The 17,562-nt window shown below is 46.4% G+C and overlaps 1 protein-coding gene across 10 annotated transcripts in view; it reads right to left on the bottom strand.

Moving 5' to 3' along the window:
- Positions 1 to 6,206: 6,206 nt before the first annotated feature.
- LOC105189518 (R3H domain-containing protein 1) overlaps positions 6,207 to 17,562 on the bottom strand; it is a 33,573-nt gene continuing 22,217 nt past the window's right edge. For 6 of the 10 annotated variants that reach the window (XM_025297353.1, XM_025297356.1, XM_025297352.1 and 3 more), the window contains exons 2-16: positions 16,235 to 16,412; positions 15,264 to 15,544; positions 14,427 to 14,700; positions 13,650 to 14,072; positions 11,933 to 12,536; positions 11,448 to 11,623; positions 10,275 to 11,320; positions 9,927 to 10,112; positions 9,672 to 9,825; positions 9,396 to 9,592; positions 9,124 to 9,303; positions 8,869 to 9,031; positions 8,342 to 8,561; positions 8,125 to 8,228; positions 6,207 to 6,759 (exon numbers count right to left, since the gene is read on the bottom strand). In XM_025297353.1, coding sequence (XP_025153138.1) covers positions 6,710 to 6,759; positions 8,125 to 8,228; positions 8,342 to 8,561; positions 8,869 to 9,031; positions 9,124 to 9,303; positions 9,396 to 9,592; positions 9,672 to 9,825; positions 9,927 to 10,112; positions 10,275 to 11,320; positions 11,448 to 11,623; positions 11,933 to 12,536; positions 13,650 to 14,072; positions 14,427 to 14,700; positions 15,264 to 15,544; positions 16,235 to 16,250 — 4,074 coding nt within the window. In that variant the 5' untranslated portion in view covers positions 16,251 to 16,412 and the 3' untranslated portion in view covers positions 6,207 to 6,709. Of the gene's footprint in view, positions 6,760 to 7,919; positions 7,950 to 8,124; positions 8,229 to 8,341; positions 8,562 to 8,868; positions 9,032 to 9,123; positions 9,304 to 9,395; positions 9,593 to 9,671; positions 9,826 to 9,926; positions 10,113 to 10,274; positions 11,321 to 11,447; positions 11,624 to 11,932; positions 12,537 to 13,649; positions 14,073 to 14,426; positions 14,701 to 15,263; positions 15,545 to 16,234; positions 16,430 to 17,562 lie in introns of those variants that run through there. The other 4 variants (XM_025297357.1, XM_025297358.1, XM_011151675.2 and 1 more) reach the window with 4 other exon arrangements.

The following is a 17,562-nucleotide window of genomic DNA, read 5'->3' as shown; positions in this document are numbered from 1 at the left end:
ACAAGAAATATAATTAGACTGACATGATTTCTATCAAATTTTTTCGGCTCTCTATGATGTTGTGCATTTCAGATGAATAATATACTTCTTTATTTACGCCACAGAAGTGTCGCGAATCAGAGTCAGAAATTGCTTCGCTCTCTCACCACCTTACATACACAGATAATTCAGGTCGGTTCTTCTTCATCTTTGCTTCGTCAACCCTTCCCTCCCCACCATTCTCGTCCTTCTCTCACCCGTTTCTCCTGCTCTCTCCCTAATATCTCTCTTTCTCTCTTTTATTCTTTTCTTAACTAAGACTATATACCAAGATTTAACGCGATGCTTCGTGTAGTCAAAGAACCGATGAATATGCTTGAAACACCCGTCCACTTCCGGGAAAAATCTCTCACGTGTTTCTTTTTTTTTTTTTCTTTAATAAATATAAATTCTCTTCCTTAGCGCGCAATCTGAATACTTGTACATCGTCGCGGAACATTATACACGTTCGGTGAGCGACGTACGGACAAGTGGCGAGTGCGATAATATATCATCATATATAGGGAAATTGTCTCTTTTTCGTTGTAAAATTAACGAAATGGTAGAGAACAACGTAAACGTGATATAAAATACGTTGCTAAGTATTTATAGAGACACAGCCATTCTTCACAGTTCATCCTTACATCATAATATATATATATATATATATATATATATATATATATATATATCATATCAGTATGAGCGACAAATAAGAGATAAAGAGAAGAGGAAAAAAGAAGAAAGAAAAAAAGAAAGCTACGTCGGTGTTCACCACTTGCAACTTGTCCGCATCACATTCAACTAGCACTAAATTCTCAAGATCGGTCTCATCGACGTCGGTTAGGCCTGATCAGCCAAGCCCCGTTTATCTCTGTCTACATTGTAATTACGACCTAGAAAGACAGAAAGGAAGAAAGAGAAGGAGAAGGAGAAAGAGAAAGAAAGAAAGAAAGAGAAAGAGAGAGAGAGAGAGAGAGAGGAAAAGAGACTGATTAGCAGAAAATTAATTGCATCACGATGCAATATCAACCGCGAAGCCGAGAGGCGACGTTGAGAGACTGAGAGATTTAAATTCGAGCGACAACGTGGCCGCGTCGGAAGAAAAGAAAAATGATCGCGGAGACGCGCGACGTTTGTTCCTATCTGCATTGTGATTCTAGTTGTAATGCAGAAGAGAGAGAGAGAGAGAGAGAGAGAGAGAGAGAGAGAGAAAGAGAGAGAGAGATCAGCTTTCGTTGGGGCTAATCGGTGTCGGTGCGACCGGCCGTTGAAAAAATGTCAAGCATATCCACCGTGCTTCTCAGACTCGCTCGGCGGTCTATGAACGCAAGTAGCAGCGAAAAGATATGCTTAACGGCAAGATAACACTTTGCTTCCTGTAATGTATCCCCAGCGATAGCTCCCAACTGTGTGTGATCGCTCGCACACTCGACACGTATATTTTCTATCGCGCCGTACTATCAAGCCGTACACACAATAAATGACGAATGGAGAAATGGACGATGTTCTGTTTTTCTTCTGTTGCGGATGTTCTCGAAATGATGTCCGCGAGCGCTTGAAACATACAGGGTTACTAGGTTCGTTACATAGAACAGGTGTATGTGTGTGTGTGTGTGTGTGTGTGTGTGTGAGATTTAGCTGTCGTTTAGAGGGACGCGAATCCAAGAAGGATATGCACTCGCGCGAGTTATCGAAAGAAGTCAGAAGAGAGGGACGAGGGTGAGAGAACCGACTTTGAGCCTGCGCACCAAAAGTCCCTGTAAACAGACAACAGTAGTATCTACGTAATATCTACGTGACGAGGAAAAAGAATTTGGTTGAAATAACGTGACGAAACGACTAAACGCGCCTCGGTTGAAGGAAATGGAATTTCTGCCTCTTGAGAACCGAATTTGATTTGATTGAAGAGTCAGGAATCCTGTTTCGGGTGATTTTGAGATGCAAATTCCGATGTTCAAAAACTGAATTTGATTTGTGTTTAGTCGCGTCTTATCGTCACGTTGATTGAAGCAATCCTTCTTTCTTTCTTTCTTTCTTTCTTCGTGTGGTTTGATACACGAGCTTCCTCCTCTCGGGATTTTGTCGCTTGACCCTCTGCCCCGTTTCTTCGTCGTCCTGCCGACTCGTCGATTTATTGCTCGTCGCTAACAATCGCTAACAAACGTCGCGTACAAAAATAGTAGGAAACGAATGACGAGGTCCTGCAAGCTTACAACACCCAAGCTTATAACACCCGTTCTCTTTCTTCATCGTTCGTACTCTTAGGATTCTCTGAAAAGCGAGAGAGTCGCCTAATCGGCTGTCTTTTGCGCGCGTTTTCTCTTCGTATGTAACTCCCGATCTTTAGAATATTCTAGGAGAAAATGACCAAAAAAAATCAGTCGAGCGACGGTAATCGAGGGACGATTTCGCCACACCCGTTCGCGCACCTCGCTGATACCTCGCGCGTTCCTTTCTCTGCTCGTACGAAGCGAATTCCGTAGCGAGCGACGCGACACGATCGAAATTGACAATTGAAATCGCTGCAATCTTCCCGTGTGTCTTGCATAAATCTTGCATAAATTAACCGAATCCGTATGTGCAACGCGATTACAATGTAAATCCGCGTGAAAATACGAACACACGTGGGCGCAATCGTACGGTGCGATGCCGAACAGTGACATGTCGAACGCACGGTAAAAGCATACCAACGAAACGAGAAGTAAGTAAACGCGGTCGTTCACTTGTGTGTATGCACGTATACATGTATGTATCTCCGTTCACCACGTGTGTGTGTGTGTGTCATATTTTTGGTTCTTCTGTTGTTTTAGCTATCGCACGAAGAGAAGCGACGGCCTAACAAGTAACGTCCGCGCGAAATTATATTATTTTACAGTATACAAACACACGCGCCCGCTCACGTGTGTGTGTGTGTGTGTGTGTGTGTGTGTATATATCACGTCCTAGTACGATTTTTTCTTTTCTTATCCTTGTTCCCTTTTTTCTCCCCGCTATTCTCTCCCCCTCCTGCAAACCGGTTCGTATAGAAGTACTCGATAAATCACATGAATACAATCGCGATCGCCTACAAAATATATAATATATACGGTGCTGTGAAGATGTCGGACGATACTTGGTGGCGGTTCCACTGACGGCCGATATGACTCCTTTTTTTCTGGTTTTCTTTTCTTCGTATCTCCTTCTTCCTCTTTCTCTTTGTCACTTATCGTATTTTATCTTAAGGAGATGCGTGAACTGCTCTTTTAATAGGTACGATTATTTTTTTTCTTTTTCTTCTTCATCTTCATCATCATCATCATCATCATCATCATCTTCTTCTTCTTCTTCTCCTTCTTCTTCTTCTTCTTCTTCTTCTTTAATCACTACGACGATGTTTTAGGTACAGTTAAATACTATGCTTTTTTGTGCGCCCATCTCTTTATAATCGAGTGTACGTGTGTGTGTTTGTGTATGTGTGTTGTTACCTACATCTCGCTTAGTTATCTGCTCAGGTCTCTTTCGTTTCTTGTTTTTCCCTATATTTCTTTAAGCCTATAACGAGATTAAAATTTTTTATCGCGCGCGCTTTATCCTTAAAGTAGCGCTTCTCCTCTCTCCTAACCCTTACTCTCAGACTCTCCCCTCTCACCCTCCCCTACTTTTGCATCACCCGGATAAGGATAGACAAAAAAAGTTCGCACGAGCACGCGCGCTTATTCTGTCTCTCTCGCTTATTTAAACTGTCATAAAAAGATAGGCACACCTTCACCTACGTTCTGAAGTACAATCACCGTAAGCGAAGCTTCTGGATGGATTCCACTTGGTTTTTGTGTCGCGGAGCAACGTGGGCGTTCCTCGCAATCCGCGATCGCTTGTCGTCGCCAACGCCGGCGCCGTTCTACCCTCTACGAAATTACGTCACGACTGACGGTAAGGATGTCTAGCGTATATCCTCTTGTCCTTTTTGCGATTCTATGTTTTGTCTACGCGTGAAAGAATGCATACTTCTCGATCTCGACTCGTAAAAGTAAAACGATACGCATACACGCATACACGCACACACGCACACACACACACACACACATATTCGCGATGGTGATTTCTTAACGGCGCGAGACGTGCCCGCGTTGCTTCGCTTATAATTTTTTTTTCACAGACGGAGACATTATTAATTAACCACGGACCGCGTGTCACCATCACTGCTACAGCTGTTGCACGATAATCGCGTGTACGTTTCTATTTCGTTGGAACTTGTTGTGTGTGATATGTGATGTGTCATGTGTGTATGTGTGTGTGTGTGTGTGTGTGTGTGTGTGTGTGTGTGTGTGTGTGTGTGTGCACGTGCGCGAAAATTACGTCTGTCGCATGAGCGAACGGGCAACAGAAAAAGGAACCTCGTGAGAGAACTCTTGCACAAAGCGTGCTGTACACACTGGAAGACAAATTGTTCGATGATGGTTAGTGAAAGCGCATCGGTGCCGGCTGGGTATCCTTAAACACTCGCGGCGAATTCGCATTTTGATAAGAAAGGAATAAAGAGAAGAATCGCCGAAATCAATGGTAGAATCATAATTGCAAGTCAAATAAGAGAGTCGATTAATCAATGATTCAATGAGGTTTCTCCGCGAGCGTAAGAGAGTGGGGCGATGGGTGGTGGTGGTGGTGGTTGTTTGTTTCGTCGTGGAATCAGGCTGTGATGGCTTCACGCTACTTAACTACCGCTCGAAACTAGAGACATAGAGACCGTGTACTGAATACGTTTACATGTTTACTTAACTTATGGTCAGTTACGCACACTGCTTATAATCCTTTGAACTCGCGACGATTGATAGAGAGTTGCCTCGATAGTGTCTACTTGAATCATTGGAGAGAACGCCGTATAAGTGTAAAACTTTAAATTCGCATATCTTTCTCTTCTTCGTTTTTCCTCCTTTTTTTTCTCTTGTCGAATAATCCTATTAATTTCGTTTATTCGCTCAATCGATACCGCTTAGTATATATATATCTATATATATATATATATACACATATATATGTGTATATATATATATATATATACACATATATATGTATATATACATACATACATATATATATATATGTGTGTGCGTGTACATGTTTGTGTGTGTGTGTGTGTATATATATAGCTCCGCATCGCTTTTGTAAAACATAATAAAAATCCTCGAGAGGATATACGTCTTTCGTACAAATCAGATGTAAACTTTTTGTGTGGTGCATAAAAATTCCTATCGCCCGCGTATAATAGATACATGTATTCGGATAGAGAAGCGTAGAAGGAAATGTATGTGTGTATCCGTGCCTTGGTTTGTATGTATGTGTGTGTCATCGTCAACGCGCGTGGCAATTTTTAGAATTTTCGTATGTAGATATTTACGCTGAGGTAGCAAATAACTCGTTCAAAATGGACTCGAAACGGGCAGCGATGGAACGTTAACGCAATATTCGTTGACCGATGCGATGGCAGCGCGTATTAAAATTAGCGGATATAGATTGGAGGATATAGTAGGAAGGTAGACAGGTAGGTAGATAGGTAGGTAGAATCGTTTCTTTCGGAGAAGAATCGACATCGAGTTTCAGGGGACTCGAGTGTGAATTCCTTTTTTTTGTAAACGTACTCAGTAAAAAGTGTAGTTTTCCTCTTTGTTTGCCGTTACGTGTTACTCTTAATCATTGTACGGACTCTCTTGACGATCAGAATCGCCGTGATAACCGTCTTCGAGAAATTCGTACGCATTTATGTATATCATGTATGTCTGTGTGTGTTTGTTTGCTCTGACCTTAAAGATAATGTTCCTTAAAAGTAAATCTCACATTTATATAGTATCTGTAAAATCGCAGTTAAAATATCTTCAAGTATAATATATATATATATACATACATATACATATATATATACATAGTATATATATGTGTGTGTGTGTGTGTGTATATGCATCAATATGTGTATATATATATATACACATATTCATGTATATATATATATACACATATTCATGCATATATATATATACACATACATACATACATAGATACATATATATATATATATGTATGTATGATGTGTATTTATATATATATATATATAATCGTAATGTAATAATTAAAATCTTTGTCCCGTAAACTGTTCGGTGCACCACTGATTCGTTCGTTCGTTCTTATGTTTGGGAACTCGCACATAATAATAGTTTTTCTTCTGCTTCTGTTTTGCTCTAAGTTATTATTCTTGCTTTCGCGCTCGTGCTCCTCCTGCCGTTGTCATGGTAATTCAGACTTGATCGAGCGTGACTACGTAAATTTCGAGTTAAAGAAAAGTTCAAATTTCGTTCCTCGCTTCTCTCGCGTTCCCGGAAAGACGAAAAAAGAAATTCGCACTACGGTGTGTACGCACGCTGTCACCTCCTTCTACACGTAATTCCCGTGCGTACACGCGTGTCATAGAGACCCTATTGTTCGTTTCTCTTGATCTTCCGATGTATAGCGTCGTCTCTACATTTACAGCGTCTGTGACATTTTCTTGAAATAATTTAGGATAACAATTAATTATATAGCGTGTAAGAATCGTATGTCTGACGGTAAAGTGGGTTCGCCGATCTCGATTCTTCCTCGGGTTAATCGATGAATCGATCTGAATTCACGCCGTCATCAGCGATGTTGCAGCATCCTGCCTTAGCGCGTCCTTTTCACTTCCTCAATATTGTACCAACTGGTTCCGACGGGTGATTGTCACCTTTACCGTTCCTGCAAGGAAGCGTCACTGAGTTCAGAGTGGAGTCCGAGATCGCTCCGTCATCGTCGACATGTAAACGCGCGCGCAAGTGGAGGATCGTTCTGGCGCAAATTAAACAGATGTTATCGAACAGAAAACACTGTTGAGAAAACTCATCAGAAGAAGCCTTAGACGTTAGAAGCAAAACATGTCTCGTAAGAAAGGATAATCCATACAGCGAATACTGCAGCCTGGTGTACATTGTTGGTGATCGATGTTATATAGAGGAAGCAGAACGCGGTACATACGTGTCCTTCGACGTGAACTCAATGCGATTAAACGATCATGTTGTAATTCGAACCGAGAATTAAGCATGAAAAATGTGGTATCACACAAGTGTCACGTAGAAAAAAATGTTAGGTAAGAATGTGCACGGAAGACGCGTTCATTGTCATCGTGACGAGATGTAACTCGCGAGGAAACGTCCCTGAGTCGTTTCTCTCCGCGAACTCTCTTGAGTAGATTGTACAAGATTGTACTCTCCAAATATCTTAGAGTAGAATTTCGTGCAGTAAAAAGGAAAAAAATTTTTTATTTCTCGGCGAGGGTGAAAAGTAGCGGTATTCTTACTCGGGGCGACGATTTCAGGAGGTGACAACTTCACTTTACATGTCACAACACTCCACTGTTCAAATAGAAATTTTACTTCTAGAAACTTAGAGAGTAGATTAAAAGAAGAATAGGTGTGTATAGTTTATAGAACGTTTCCTCAGTGGATAAAAGTGTCCTGACCTGTGCACTTCTCGTGTGCGAGTTGAGTTGTCAAAGCATACGGTGCAACAATGAAGCACAGAGATGTGCAATGAAAAGATATCTTTCCTACTTTGTTCGATGAAATTATTACACGCGGCTTTCAGATCTGAGTGAGTTTTGCAAATGTTTCCTTTATTTATTTATAGAACAGCTCGAGAAAATCGCGACATAATTCCAGATCTGATATATTTACACGTACGTTTCGCTCGTGTTTCGATCCGCATCAAGTAGGAATCACGTTTCTAGCACGTCAAGCACGAAAGGACCGAAAAAAACGGCAAATATCAACATGTGAATCAACGCGCGTGAATCGAAGCCCCTATCGTACGAAGAAGACACACTGTGTTCTGTGGTGGTATCTTATACTTAAGTTCTGTACCTTAGATCATATTGTCTTCCATAGGTTTCGCTTTTAAGGGGAGACAAGAATGTGTCAAAATTGTGTTACACTTGAGATCCTTCATAAGCGGAAATGAAAGCAGAAAGTAAAGAGCGAAATCTGTATGAGCGACGTATTGAGAGAGCGGAGACATCGAGTCGTCACTTTCTGTCTCTATCGCGCGCATTGCCAGTCTCGTTCGTACCTTCTCTGATGTCCTTGGGTACGTTCGACGCGAGCGACGGCATGGAAGGCGCCTGGTAGAGATTGGGCCGCGCGCCGGTCGGTGGTAAAGCGGCTACTTTGGACCTGGTTTGGGACGGAATCGGTACAGAGCGCATGAATATCACCTAACCGGTGACAGCGAGACGACGGTTTACATAGCAAAAGCTCGAAGTGACGAAGGAGAACTCGGAGACTACCTCTGTTTGCGAATTTTCTGATTTCTGCCGTCGAAGGAAGTCGGAGTGCCGCCCCCCGAGGTGTTGGATGAATACGAAGGCGGCCTGTACGGCCGTGGGCAGCCTTGAACAACAGGCGGTGACGATACTGGTGCATACTGCAGCCGCGAATTGGTTGGTACGCCAGGATGCATCAATCTCATATCCCCTACGGTGTTGAGAGATTCGTTTACAAAGAAATCTACAAAGCAACGATGTGCGTGAAAGGTGTGCAACGGTTGTGTCGTTTCGGTTAAAGTGATTCGCAAAAGTAATTGCCGAGCATCTTGTAATTTCTCACGACATGTCCAGTAAAATAATTTATTATCTTCTCCTCGTGTAATCGGAAAGTGTGTCGTGTTCAATAGTAAGTAACTGATATGTCTTGCACTTGACGAGACACGTGCGCGTACGTGTGTGAAATTACAAAATGCTCCAAACTTTTGAACGGTAATGCCGTAAAGTGTAAATTTGGTGGTATATATATATATATATATATACATATATACCTGGCACGATATGGACACCCTGATACATTGGCAGTGGGTAACGCGGTTGTGGTTGTGCGCTTCTGTCCCCGTTCCCACCTCCGAAGAGTTCGTGCGCTGGAGTCGGGGAGCGGCTCGCTCTCTGAGAGTTACCTGGCGTTGTGGCTCGAACACCGGGAACGACCTGTCGACCGTGCAAAACACTTCTCGTCGAAAAGGGCTCGGCACGAGTGTCACGTTGATTGGTGGCCGCGAAACGACCGGTGGTTTACTCACAGGAACGTTTTGTCTGAAGACGAGATTGGGAACCAGCGTGGATGCCATGTACGCGCCGGGTGGCGGCGCCGGGGACGTGCCGTTGTGAGTGACCTGATGGTGTCCAAACGTGCCGCCGGACATTACCGGCGGTGCGTAGCTGCTTGAATTAACGTACATCAACGGCATACCGGGTGGTATCTGCGTCGATTGAGAAACGACTTGTCGTTAGCGCGTAAGCGCAAAGACGCGGGTCACGTCGCGTCGCGAGATCAGCGAGCGAGTATGATCACCTGATTGGACGTCGGTGTGTTCGGTGGTGTTGGTACTCTGTACATCACAGGCGGTGGCTGCATCGCCGCTGGCTGTCCCGGCGGGTAATATGTAGGAACCATATGGACTGGAGGAGGTTGATAGGTATAGTCGCCCGGTGACGGGGTTACCGCCGGCACGGAATTGTACGGTACTGGGTAACTGCTCACGTAATTAGCTGAAAGACACATCGACTGTGTGAAAACAAGAACGAGGACGGAAGCAACCCAAGTCTCGAGAGCGAGGGAGCAACGTACAATTCGCTTGGCTCGGAGGAGTCATCGTTTGCGCATTGAAGGGATAATTCGTCGGGAACCTCTGTTGTTGATGCAGCTGCTGCCTGTCGCTTGGATTCTGACCGACCGAGATCGTCGTTCCGGGCGGAGGCACAAAGTACATGGTTTGCTGAGGCTGAAATGAGAATTCACCAGCCGCGCTGCTGTGGAACGCAACGGAAGGAAACGAAGGACATTCTCCTCGTCCTCTTAACTTTCCCATTCATATCCACTCACCGGTATCTGATTCGGCGGTGGTTGCCAATAATTCGGTTGCACCGTCTGCACATTCTGCACAGTCTGACTGTGGGTGGGTGGCGGTGGCTGCGGATACGAATGCGGCGGCGTCGAGTGATGGTCTCCGCCACCGCGCTGATCGTAGATGTTCATACCCAAGAAATAGCCAGACAATTCGGCCACGTCCTAAAGACGAGGAAACTTTTTTCAACCGTCACCACTCAACTACTGTCGCGTAATCTTCGACGACGTTAACCGTCGAACCGTCGAACCGTCGAACCGTAGAACAACACATCGAAGAATATCAGTGAAGATTACACGCCGCTCAGGCTCAACGGAGATACTCACTGCTGACTGCGGTACCGGTCCCTGGTGCACGGGTACCGCGTAATTGGCATAGATCTGATTCTGGTTGAAGAGAAGAGAGTCCCCCTGGCCGCCGTTCTGTACGCTTGCTTGACCCTGAGGATGAGGCGCCATCATCACAGTCGGTTGCCCCATAGGAGGCGGATAGACACCCTGGTTGTACGGTTCTGAGGTAGGTACATAGGTCGCGTACGGTTGAGCCGTTTGGTTATGACTACACGTCTGCACCGTTGATGACGACTTGACTAGACTTTGCTGTGGTTGCGACGGAGGCGGCGGCGGTTGCTGCTGCTGCTGCTGTGGTTGCGGTTGTTGCTGCTGCTGCTGCTGCTGTTGTGGCTGCGGCTGCGGAATGGGTGGGTTCTGCGAAGGAAGAGGAAGAGGAAGAGGAAGAGGAGGAGGAGGAGCAGGAGGAGGGGGAGGAGGGGGAGGAGGAGGAGGAGGAGGCGGTGGCGGGGGCAGCGGCAGCGGCAGCGGCAGCGACGGTGGCGGTGGCGTAAACGGCAGACTCGGTGATGTCGCCGTGTTCGTCATTTGGGCGGACGTTGGTGCGTTGGCAGCGTTCATCTTCGACTGCGAACGCTGCTTCTTACCGTCGTTCTTACACGAGCTGCTGATCGTCCTGGACGGCTCGGTGGCTAGTTCTGCGTGCTTGTTGACCGAATTCGACGAAAGATTGACGTTGCCGGCGTCGCTCTCGTCCTCGATCGTGTAGAACTTGGGCGGGTTGTCCGGATCGAAGCGGTAGATGCTGCCGTCCGCGTTCGTACACGGTTGGTTCGTTTGCGGATTTATAATTATGCTGCCGGGCGGTACGCTGGATATACTGGTGACCGCCCACATGACCGTCTGGCCGTTCGACTCGGGTGACGCCAAGTCTTGACTAGATACTTGAGTGTGGCTGCACGTCATGGTAGCCACGGGGGAGGGCGACGGGGAAGGTGATATCGTCGCGTCGCTGCGTTGACTCTGTGACTTGTAGCCACTACTCGACGGACTCAAGCGTGAACACATACTAGCCCCCGAATCTGCAAGTACGATTTATGGTTACAGAGTGGAATCGACGGGAGGAAACGAGAACGACGACGAGTCGGCGGAGACGGCAGAGAATGAGGGAAATACAATTAGTATGAAAACGAGGGACGAGGGACGAACCTTGCTTCATAAGGCGAGCTCCCGCGCTGTGCGTGGACGTGACGCTATCCCCCCTCGACAGCATGCCCTTGGTATATCCACCGAAGCTGAAGGACTTGGAAACGGAAGGGCGCAACACCGCGCCGCGGAAAGAGTCCCTACCGTCGAAGGATTCGCCCTTTAACAGTCGGTTTTGCCTGGGGATGTATCATAGAATGTTTGTACGGTCATTCAGCAGCTCTGCTTCAACTTTCTAAAATTCTAACGACATTAGAAATTCTTCCGACTTCTTTAGAACTTCTTTAGAACGGCAGTTTAGTTCTGACAGCAGACGTCAGAAAGACGACGGCCAGACATCGAGAGCAATCGAGAGATGATGGACAAAATGTGCACCGTTATACTCTCTCTCTCTCTCTCTCTTTCTCTCTCTCTCTCTCTCTCTCTTTCTCTCTCTCTCTCTCTGTGAGAGAGCGATTACGAAGCTGGAAGCGCGAAAGTCGCTTTACCTAATTAAGTGATCCGAAGGGTGTAGCAAGCGATACCTTGCCGACGCGTCCGAGCTTTCCGACGAGGACCACGGCCAGGATGTGATCTCGCTGCTCTCGCCGCTACTGTCCTTGAATATCCTCCGTCGGGCGCGCTCGTACTCCTCCTCGCGCTCCTCGAAGCTCTTACTCCGCCGGCAGTAGTCGCCCGATAGTCTGTCCGGCGATTTGAAGTTGAAGCTGTCCTCGAACGAGCTCGAATCCCGCTTGAGGATGCTTCTCCGCGGCTCCTCCGACAAGATCAGATCGTCTCTGATGTGTTCCTTAAAACGAGTGTCAGGTATTCGCATGTTCTTCGTCCTCGTGACTATAACACTCAGACCCGACTGATCCACGTTGTGCTCCATGCCGAAATACGCCGCCACACGATGAACCAGCATCCTGTTGTACGACGACATATTTGGAAACTTGTGAGAGACCTTCTGCCGGTCCTTTGCAAATTCGATCAGGTCTTTCTCGATCTTCAATAGCACCGTGCGATCCTTCTGATTGCGATTTATCGTTTCTGCGATGAATTGCTCCAGATCTATCCCGGTGCTGTCCGTGTACAACTCTGTGCTGCTGTCTGCAAACACATCGCGATTACCGTACTTGTGGGACGCTTCTAGTTCCACTGAACACAATCACTCTTTTCACTGACTCGACTCATCATTTTAGTTTTGCGTTTCCAGCAAATGATTTCGCGCGCAATTATACCTGTGCTTCAATAAGAATGGTTTTTCACGTCAACCTGAAATCTCTCTTCAGCACGACAAACAGCACGACTCACTCACTCACTCACTCACTCACTCACTCACTCTCTCTCTCTCTCTCTCTCTCTCTCTCTCTCTCTCTCTCTCTCTCTCTCTCTCTCTCTCTCTCTCTCTCTCTCTCTCTCTCTCTCTCTCTCTCTCTCTCTCTCTCTCTCTCTCTCTCTCTCTCTCTCTCTCTCTCTCTCTCTCTCTCTCTCTCTCTCTCTCTCTCTCTCTCTTTCTCTCTTTTAATTTGAAAATGCTTGTGAAATAATGATGACTCTGAATGAAACTAATAAAGATTAACTCTCACGCTGATGACCCGAAAGTTTAACTGACGATCAAATTACCAAAGATGCGCGGTGCACGACGAATGCAATTTAAGGCAATTTAAGGTCTGTCTTTCACCTTTCATTAGTTTACTCTCTCTCTCTCTCTCTCTCTCTCTCTCTCTCTCTCTCTCTCTCTCTCTCTCTCTCTCTCTCTCTCTCTCTCTCTCTCTCTCTCTCTCTCACCGTTAAAAGTGCAATTAACTTCAAAATCGAATGTAATTAATTAAACTGTATGCGTGATTCGAGATAAGAGGTGGTGTTATAATGTTCGACAAAAGCGAAGGTTGGAAAAGCCAAAGAGAACACTCTCAGCGGACGGGCAAAGATAGATCGTAGAACGTAGAACTGTGCAAATCGCGGTCAAAGTATTCTCTCTACTCTCGCTACTCGAGAGCGAGTGACGGATTTGTTTCGAAATTTTTGGAAAACGGGCAACGAAATTTTTGGTTCTCATCAATCGAATTTGCTCCATGGGCAGCAGAGATTCCGTTTCCTTCAATTCGCACAAAACGCGAATTTTTGATTCGTCCATCCTCGAGTAATCCTCTTTTGCCTCATGTACGGTATGAACCTGTGTTAACAACATGTGAGAAAGATACGGTTCAACGGACATACCGCGTGAAAGGCACGGCGACGCGCTGTCGTAGCTACCCTGGGACGAATTCTGGTGTCTCAGCTTATGCCTGGAGGCCGGCCTGCTCACCGAGAGCGTGTTGCCGCACTGCGCCGAACATTGGTTGTTGCAGATGTTCAACGTATTCGGCCTGCGTTGCTCAGACTTGTGTTGATTGTTCTGTGCGCTCGGTGCCAGATTCGTGCTCTTGGGCGAGTGTTGCAGCGCCTGGCCGGACTTGGAGGGCGACACCGGGGTCTGCAGCAGACCCGGCCGGTCACTCTGATTGTTCTTCACGCAGTTATTGCATTTCTGAATGATATTCGAGCTCGCGATCTTCGAGCTTCGATGGTTCTCCAACTTATTGCCGTTTGTCGGAGACGTGATGTTCTTTGGTGAGTGTACCTGAGAAGGACTAGATTGACCTGCGAACAGAGTTGACGGTCGCGATTAGTAACTGCGCGAGACCTCGACAATTCGCCGCTCTTATTACACACGGGCATTCTCTCATTTGGAATTGCCAAGTAAACTTCAAAGGGATTATCGAACCCCAGGCTAAACGGATAAACTCTACTCTGCTCTTTGTGTGCGCGCAAGTGAGAGAGAGAGAGAGAGAGAGAGAGAGAGAGAGAGAGAGAGAGAGAGAGAGAGAGAGAGAGAGAGAGAGAGAGAGAGAGAGAGAGAGGGAGGGAGAGAGAGGGAGGGAGGGAGAGGGAGAGAGAGGGGGGAGAGAGGGGGAGGGAGAGGGGGGAGGAGAGAGAGAAACACGCTGTGCTTACCATTTCGCGACGGTGTTCGGCAGGTCGGCGAGGTCGCTGTGTTGCGCATTTGCTTGGGGGATTGAGCGGGACAGAGATTGCTGTTGAACATCGACTCGTTGTTGTTGAGCTTGGCGCCGGTGGGATTCGGCGAGAGGCTGCATACAATCTTCTTCTCACTTTCCGCCGACTGTGGACTGTGCGGCGACGGTGGACCGTTGTGGGGCTCCCGCGGGGGAGACGTCGACTCTCTCATGGCATGGCTTCTGACCAACAACTTCAGTTTCGTGTTTGTCTGTAAACGACGAAGATTCTTGGTTCGCTTCGCGATACAACTACAACCACAACTACCGGCCGTGTTGTCGTACGTGCTTCTTATAAGCACGTAATGTACACATCGATGTATCGATTATCAAGTTACAAATACGTTAAACTCCGTGTTTATTATACAATATATTATCGTGGACTCTCGAAGGACACAGATAAAAAAAGCGTACATCTTTGCCGGCTCTTAAGCAGGACTCGACAACTTTTCATTCTTTCTCACTGAAAGATTCAAGACACAAGAGCTCTCTGAGCTTTCTCTTCCACGAAAGAAACAGAGAAACAGAGAGGGAGAGAGAGAGAGAGAGGAGAGAGAGGGGGGAGGGAGGGCGAGAGAGAGAGAGAGAGAGAGAGAGAGAGAGAGAGAGAGAGAGAGAGAGAGAGAGAGAGAGAGAGAGAGAGAACAGGAGGAGGCGTCTTAAAGTTTCCAGCGGGAGACAAGTGAGAAACAAACACAATTCGCCAATGATCGCTACAATTGACGGTGCTTAAGTATACATACATACACACACACACACATACGCATATACACACCCGGTTGCGAAAGTTCTTGCTCTCGGTGTCCGATTTGTCGGGTGGACAGGAAGGCGCGGAATGATGGAGCGAGTTCGATGCGGGGGCGGTGCCGACGTTGGGGTTGGCATTCCCGTCTATCATATCCGACTTCGAGGCGTTCTGGTGAGGTGCACCGGAGCCACTTACGGCGAGGCCTTGCCTGGAGGATGGCAGTGAGGGCATTCCTCCGCGCACCACCACCGTGGGACTCTCAGGTCGGTCTTGCGACCTGCTTCCTTTATACACCACTATGCTCGGTACTGAAATCAGCGAATATGTCGGAGATTAAATTACTCTCCTCCTCCTCCTCCTCCTTCTCCTCCTCCTCCTCCTCCTTACAAGCTCCTGCTCGCCCTTGCGGGCTCTCCCCCGCTTGAATTTGACGCGAGTTGTGCGCCTTTGAGACGTTACAGGATCTCCCTGACGTCTTTACATCAAACGCGTTTCACGTGTACTTACTGATGTGGCACGGATTTTGCGACTTTACGATCTTTACGATGTCGATTACAGAGGCTGATCACGAGGAGGCGTTAGTCGTCTCAACGGTACAGACGCGGGATGGAGGATTAGTAAAGCGCCGGTATTAACGGAAAACTACAATGCGAGAGAATATTTGGATCAGCAGCCGACGACACTTCCAGAGCCGGAGTTTGTCAACATCGGTATACAAAGAGACTCTCTTTCTCCACGGGCATCGACACGCGTCTCACGTCGGCAAACAATCCACGCCTCATCGCGTCGTGCCGCGAACTCGAAGGAGTTTGAGTTTGTTTCCGGTACGTTTGCGCGACCCGATCGTTTCATTTCTCCGTGTGCAGGTGTATGCGTGCGTGTGTGTGTGTGTGTGTGTCATGTACGCGGTATACTACGGTTACGAGCGGACGAGAAAGAGAAGGAGAGAAAGATGGGCGCAAAAATTACGGAAATTGTGAAAGAGAAAATACACTTACTCTCTAGGCGGGCCATGTGTTAAAGGCGTCATGGGGTTACGGTGCAGTACCCTGCAACTGGTGGATTCAAACACAGGTGCAACTAGGTTAGTACGTGAATCTTTCGGGTGGCGTGCAGCTCGATGGGCTGATACTAGGAGCCAGATCACTGCACGTCCACCTTCCAACATCGTACACTCTGTAAGCAGACACAAACACGCTTATGACGTTCTCTTTCTCTCGTGCGAAACAAAACTTGTGTGAGACACATACACACGGGCGAGCACGCGCGCGAACACACACACACACACACACGTACATATGTACACGCTCCGTGGATCTTGTCACGCATTTTACCCTCACAAACATGAATTGCAAAATTTCGCTCGCATCGATCATCAATGATTGTTTCATGGCTTTGTACTCGCGCGATCGGCAGTCAACTCGTGAAATTTAATTTTACCGCGAGCGGGACGCTCGCAACATTTGCAGACTGCATTGTATTATATGGAATTTCCGATAGACGATATTACAATGACAGATAAAAAAAAAAGTTTGGAAAATCATCTTTTGAAGCAAATGTCGGTAACAATAATTTTGTAATACAATTACTATTGTTTTTGTGTTTAACGCCGAAAATGACTATAATTTGAGTGACATTTACATCTCTTTCTCTCAGTATATCTAACTCATTAGCATCCGATAATCGCATTTGTGCAATGCTTCTCTTTTATGAAATACGATATTATTCACAGTGCTGAAAACATTGAAATAAAATCACAATTAATGCGCGTGATTTGAATCCAATGTTTTCATTCTGTCGGTTATGCCTCCGATAAAAATAAATATAAAACCTCGAGAAAATTACAAACAGACCGACCCTTCTCGATGAGAAATATTTGTGAAAGAATTATGGTCCTCGATGGACTTTTGCTGCGCAATCTCGAATTGGCGCCGTGTAAATTTCATCAAACCAACGAGCGATTATTCTCGTAAATCAAAGGGATACAAAGCCGCGTCTCGTTATCGCATCGGGCGCAAAGTATCCGGACAATTTGCATAGGTAAACGTAAAACTATGAATCACACGAGTTTCTATAGGTCAGTGTTACACACCATGAGTCATTTGTCCGTGGCGGCGCGGCGCGGCGCGGCGGTGCCCCGCCGTTGGATTATTAAATGATAGAGTCGCTTTACGGGCGTGCACGATAATGCGCGCGGGTGGATTGAAAAATATGTATTATCATCGGCGACGTTATACCGCGCGTGACGCGCCACAACAAGTGTTATACTCGCAGTTACTCGTTACGGGAGTGCTGTCATTCTTAACCGCACCGTGAAAAAAATATA

The sequence above is a fragment of the Harpegnathos saltator genome, unplaced genomic scaffold (assembly GCF_003227715.2).
Source record: "Harpegnathos saltator strain DR-91 unplaced genomic scaffold, Hsal_v8.6 scaffold174, whole genome shotgun sequence".
NCBI classification, from domain to species: Eukaryota; Metazoa; Arthropoda; class Insecta; order Hymenoptera; family Formicidae; genus Harpegnathos; species Harpegnathos saltator.
Note: the sequence above shows the minus strand (reverse complement) of the source record. Positions and strands in the feature narration are given on the sequence as shown.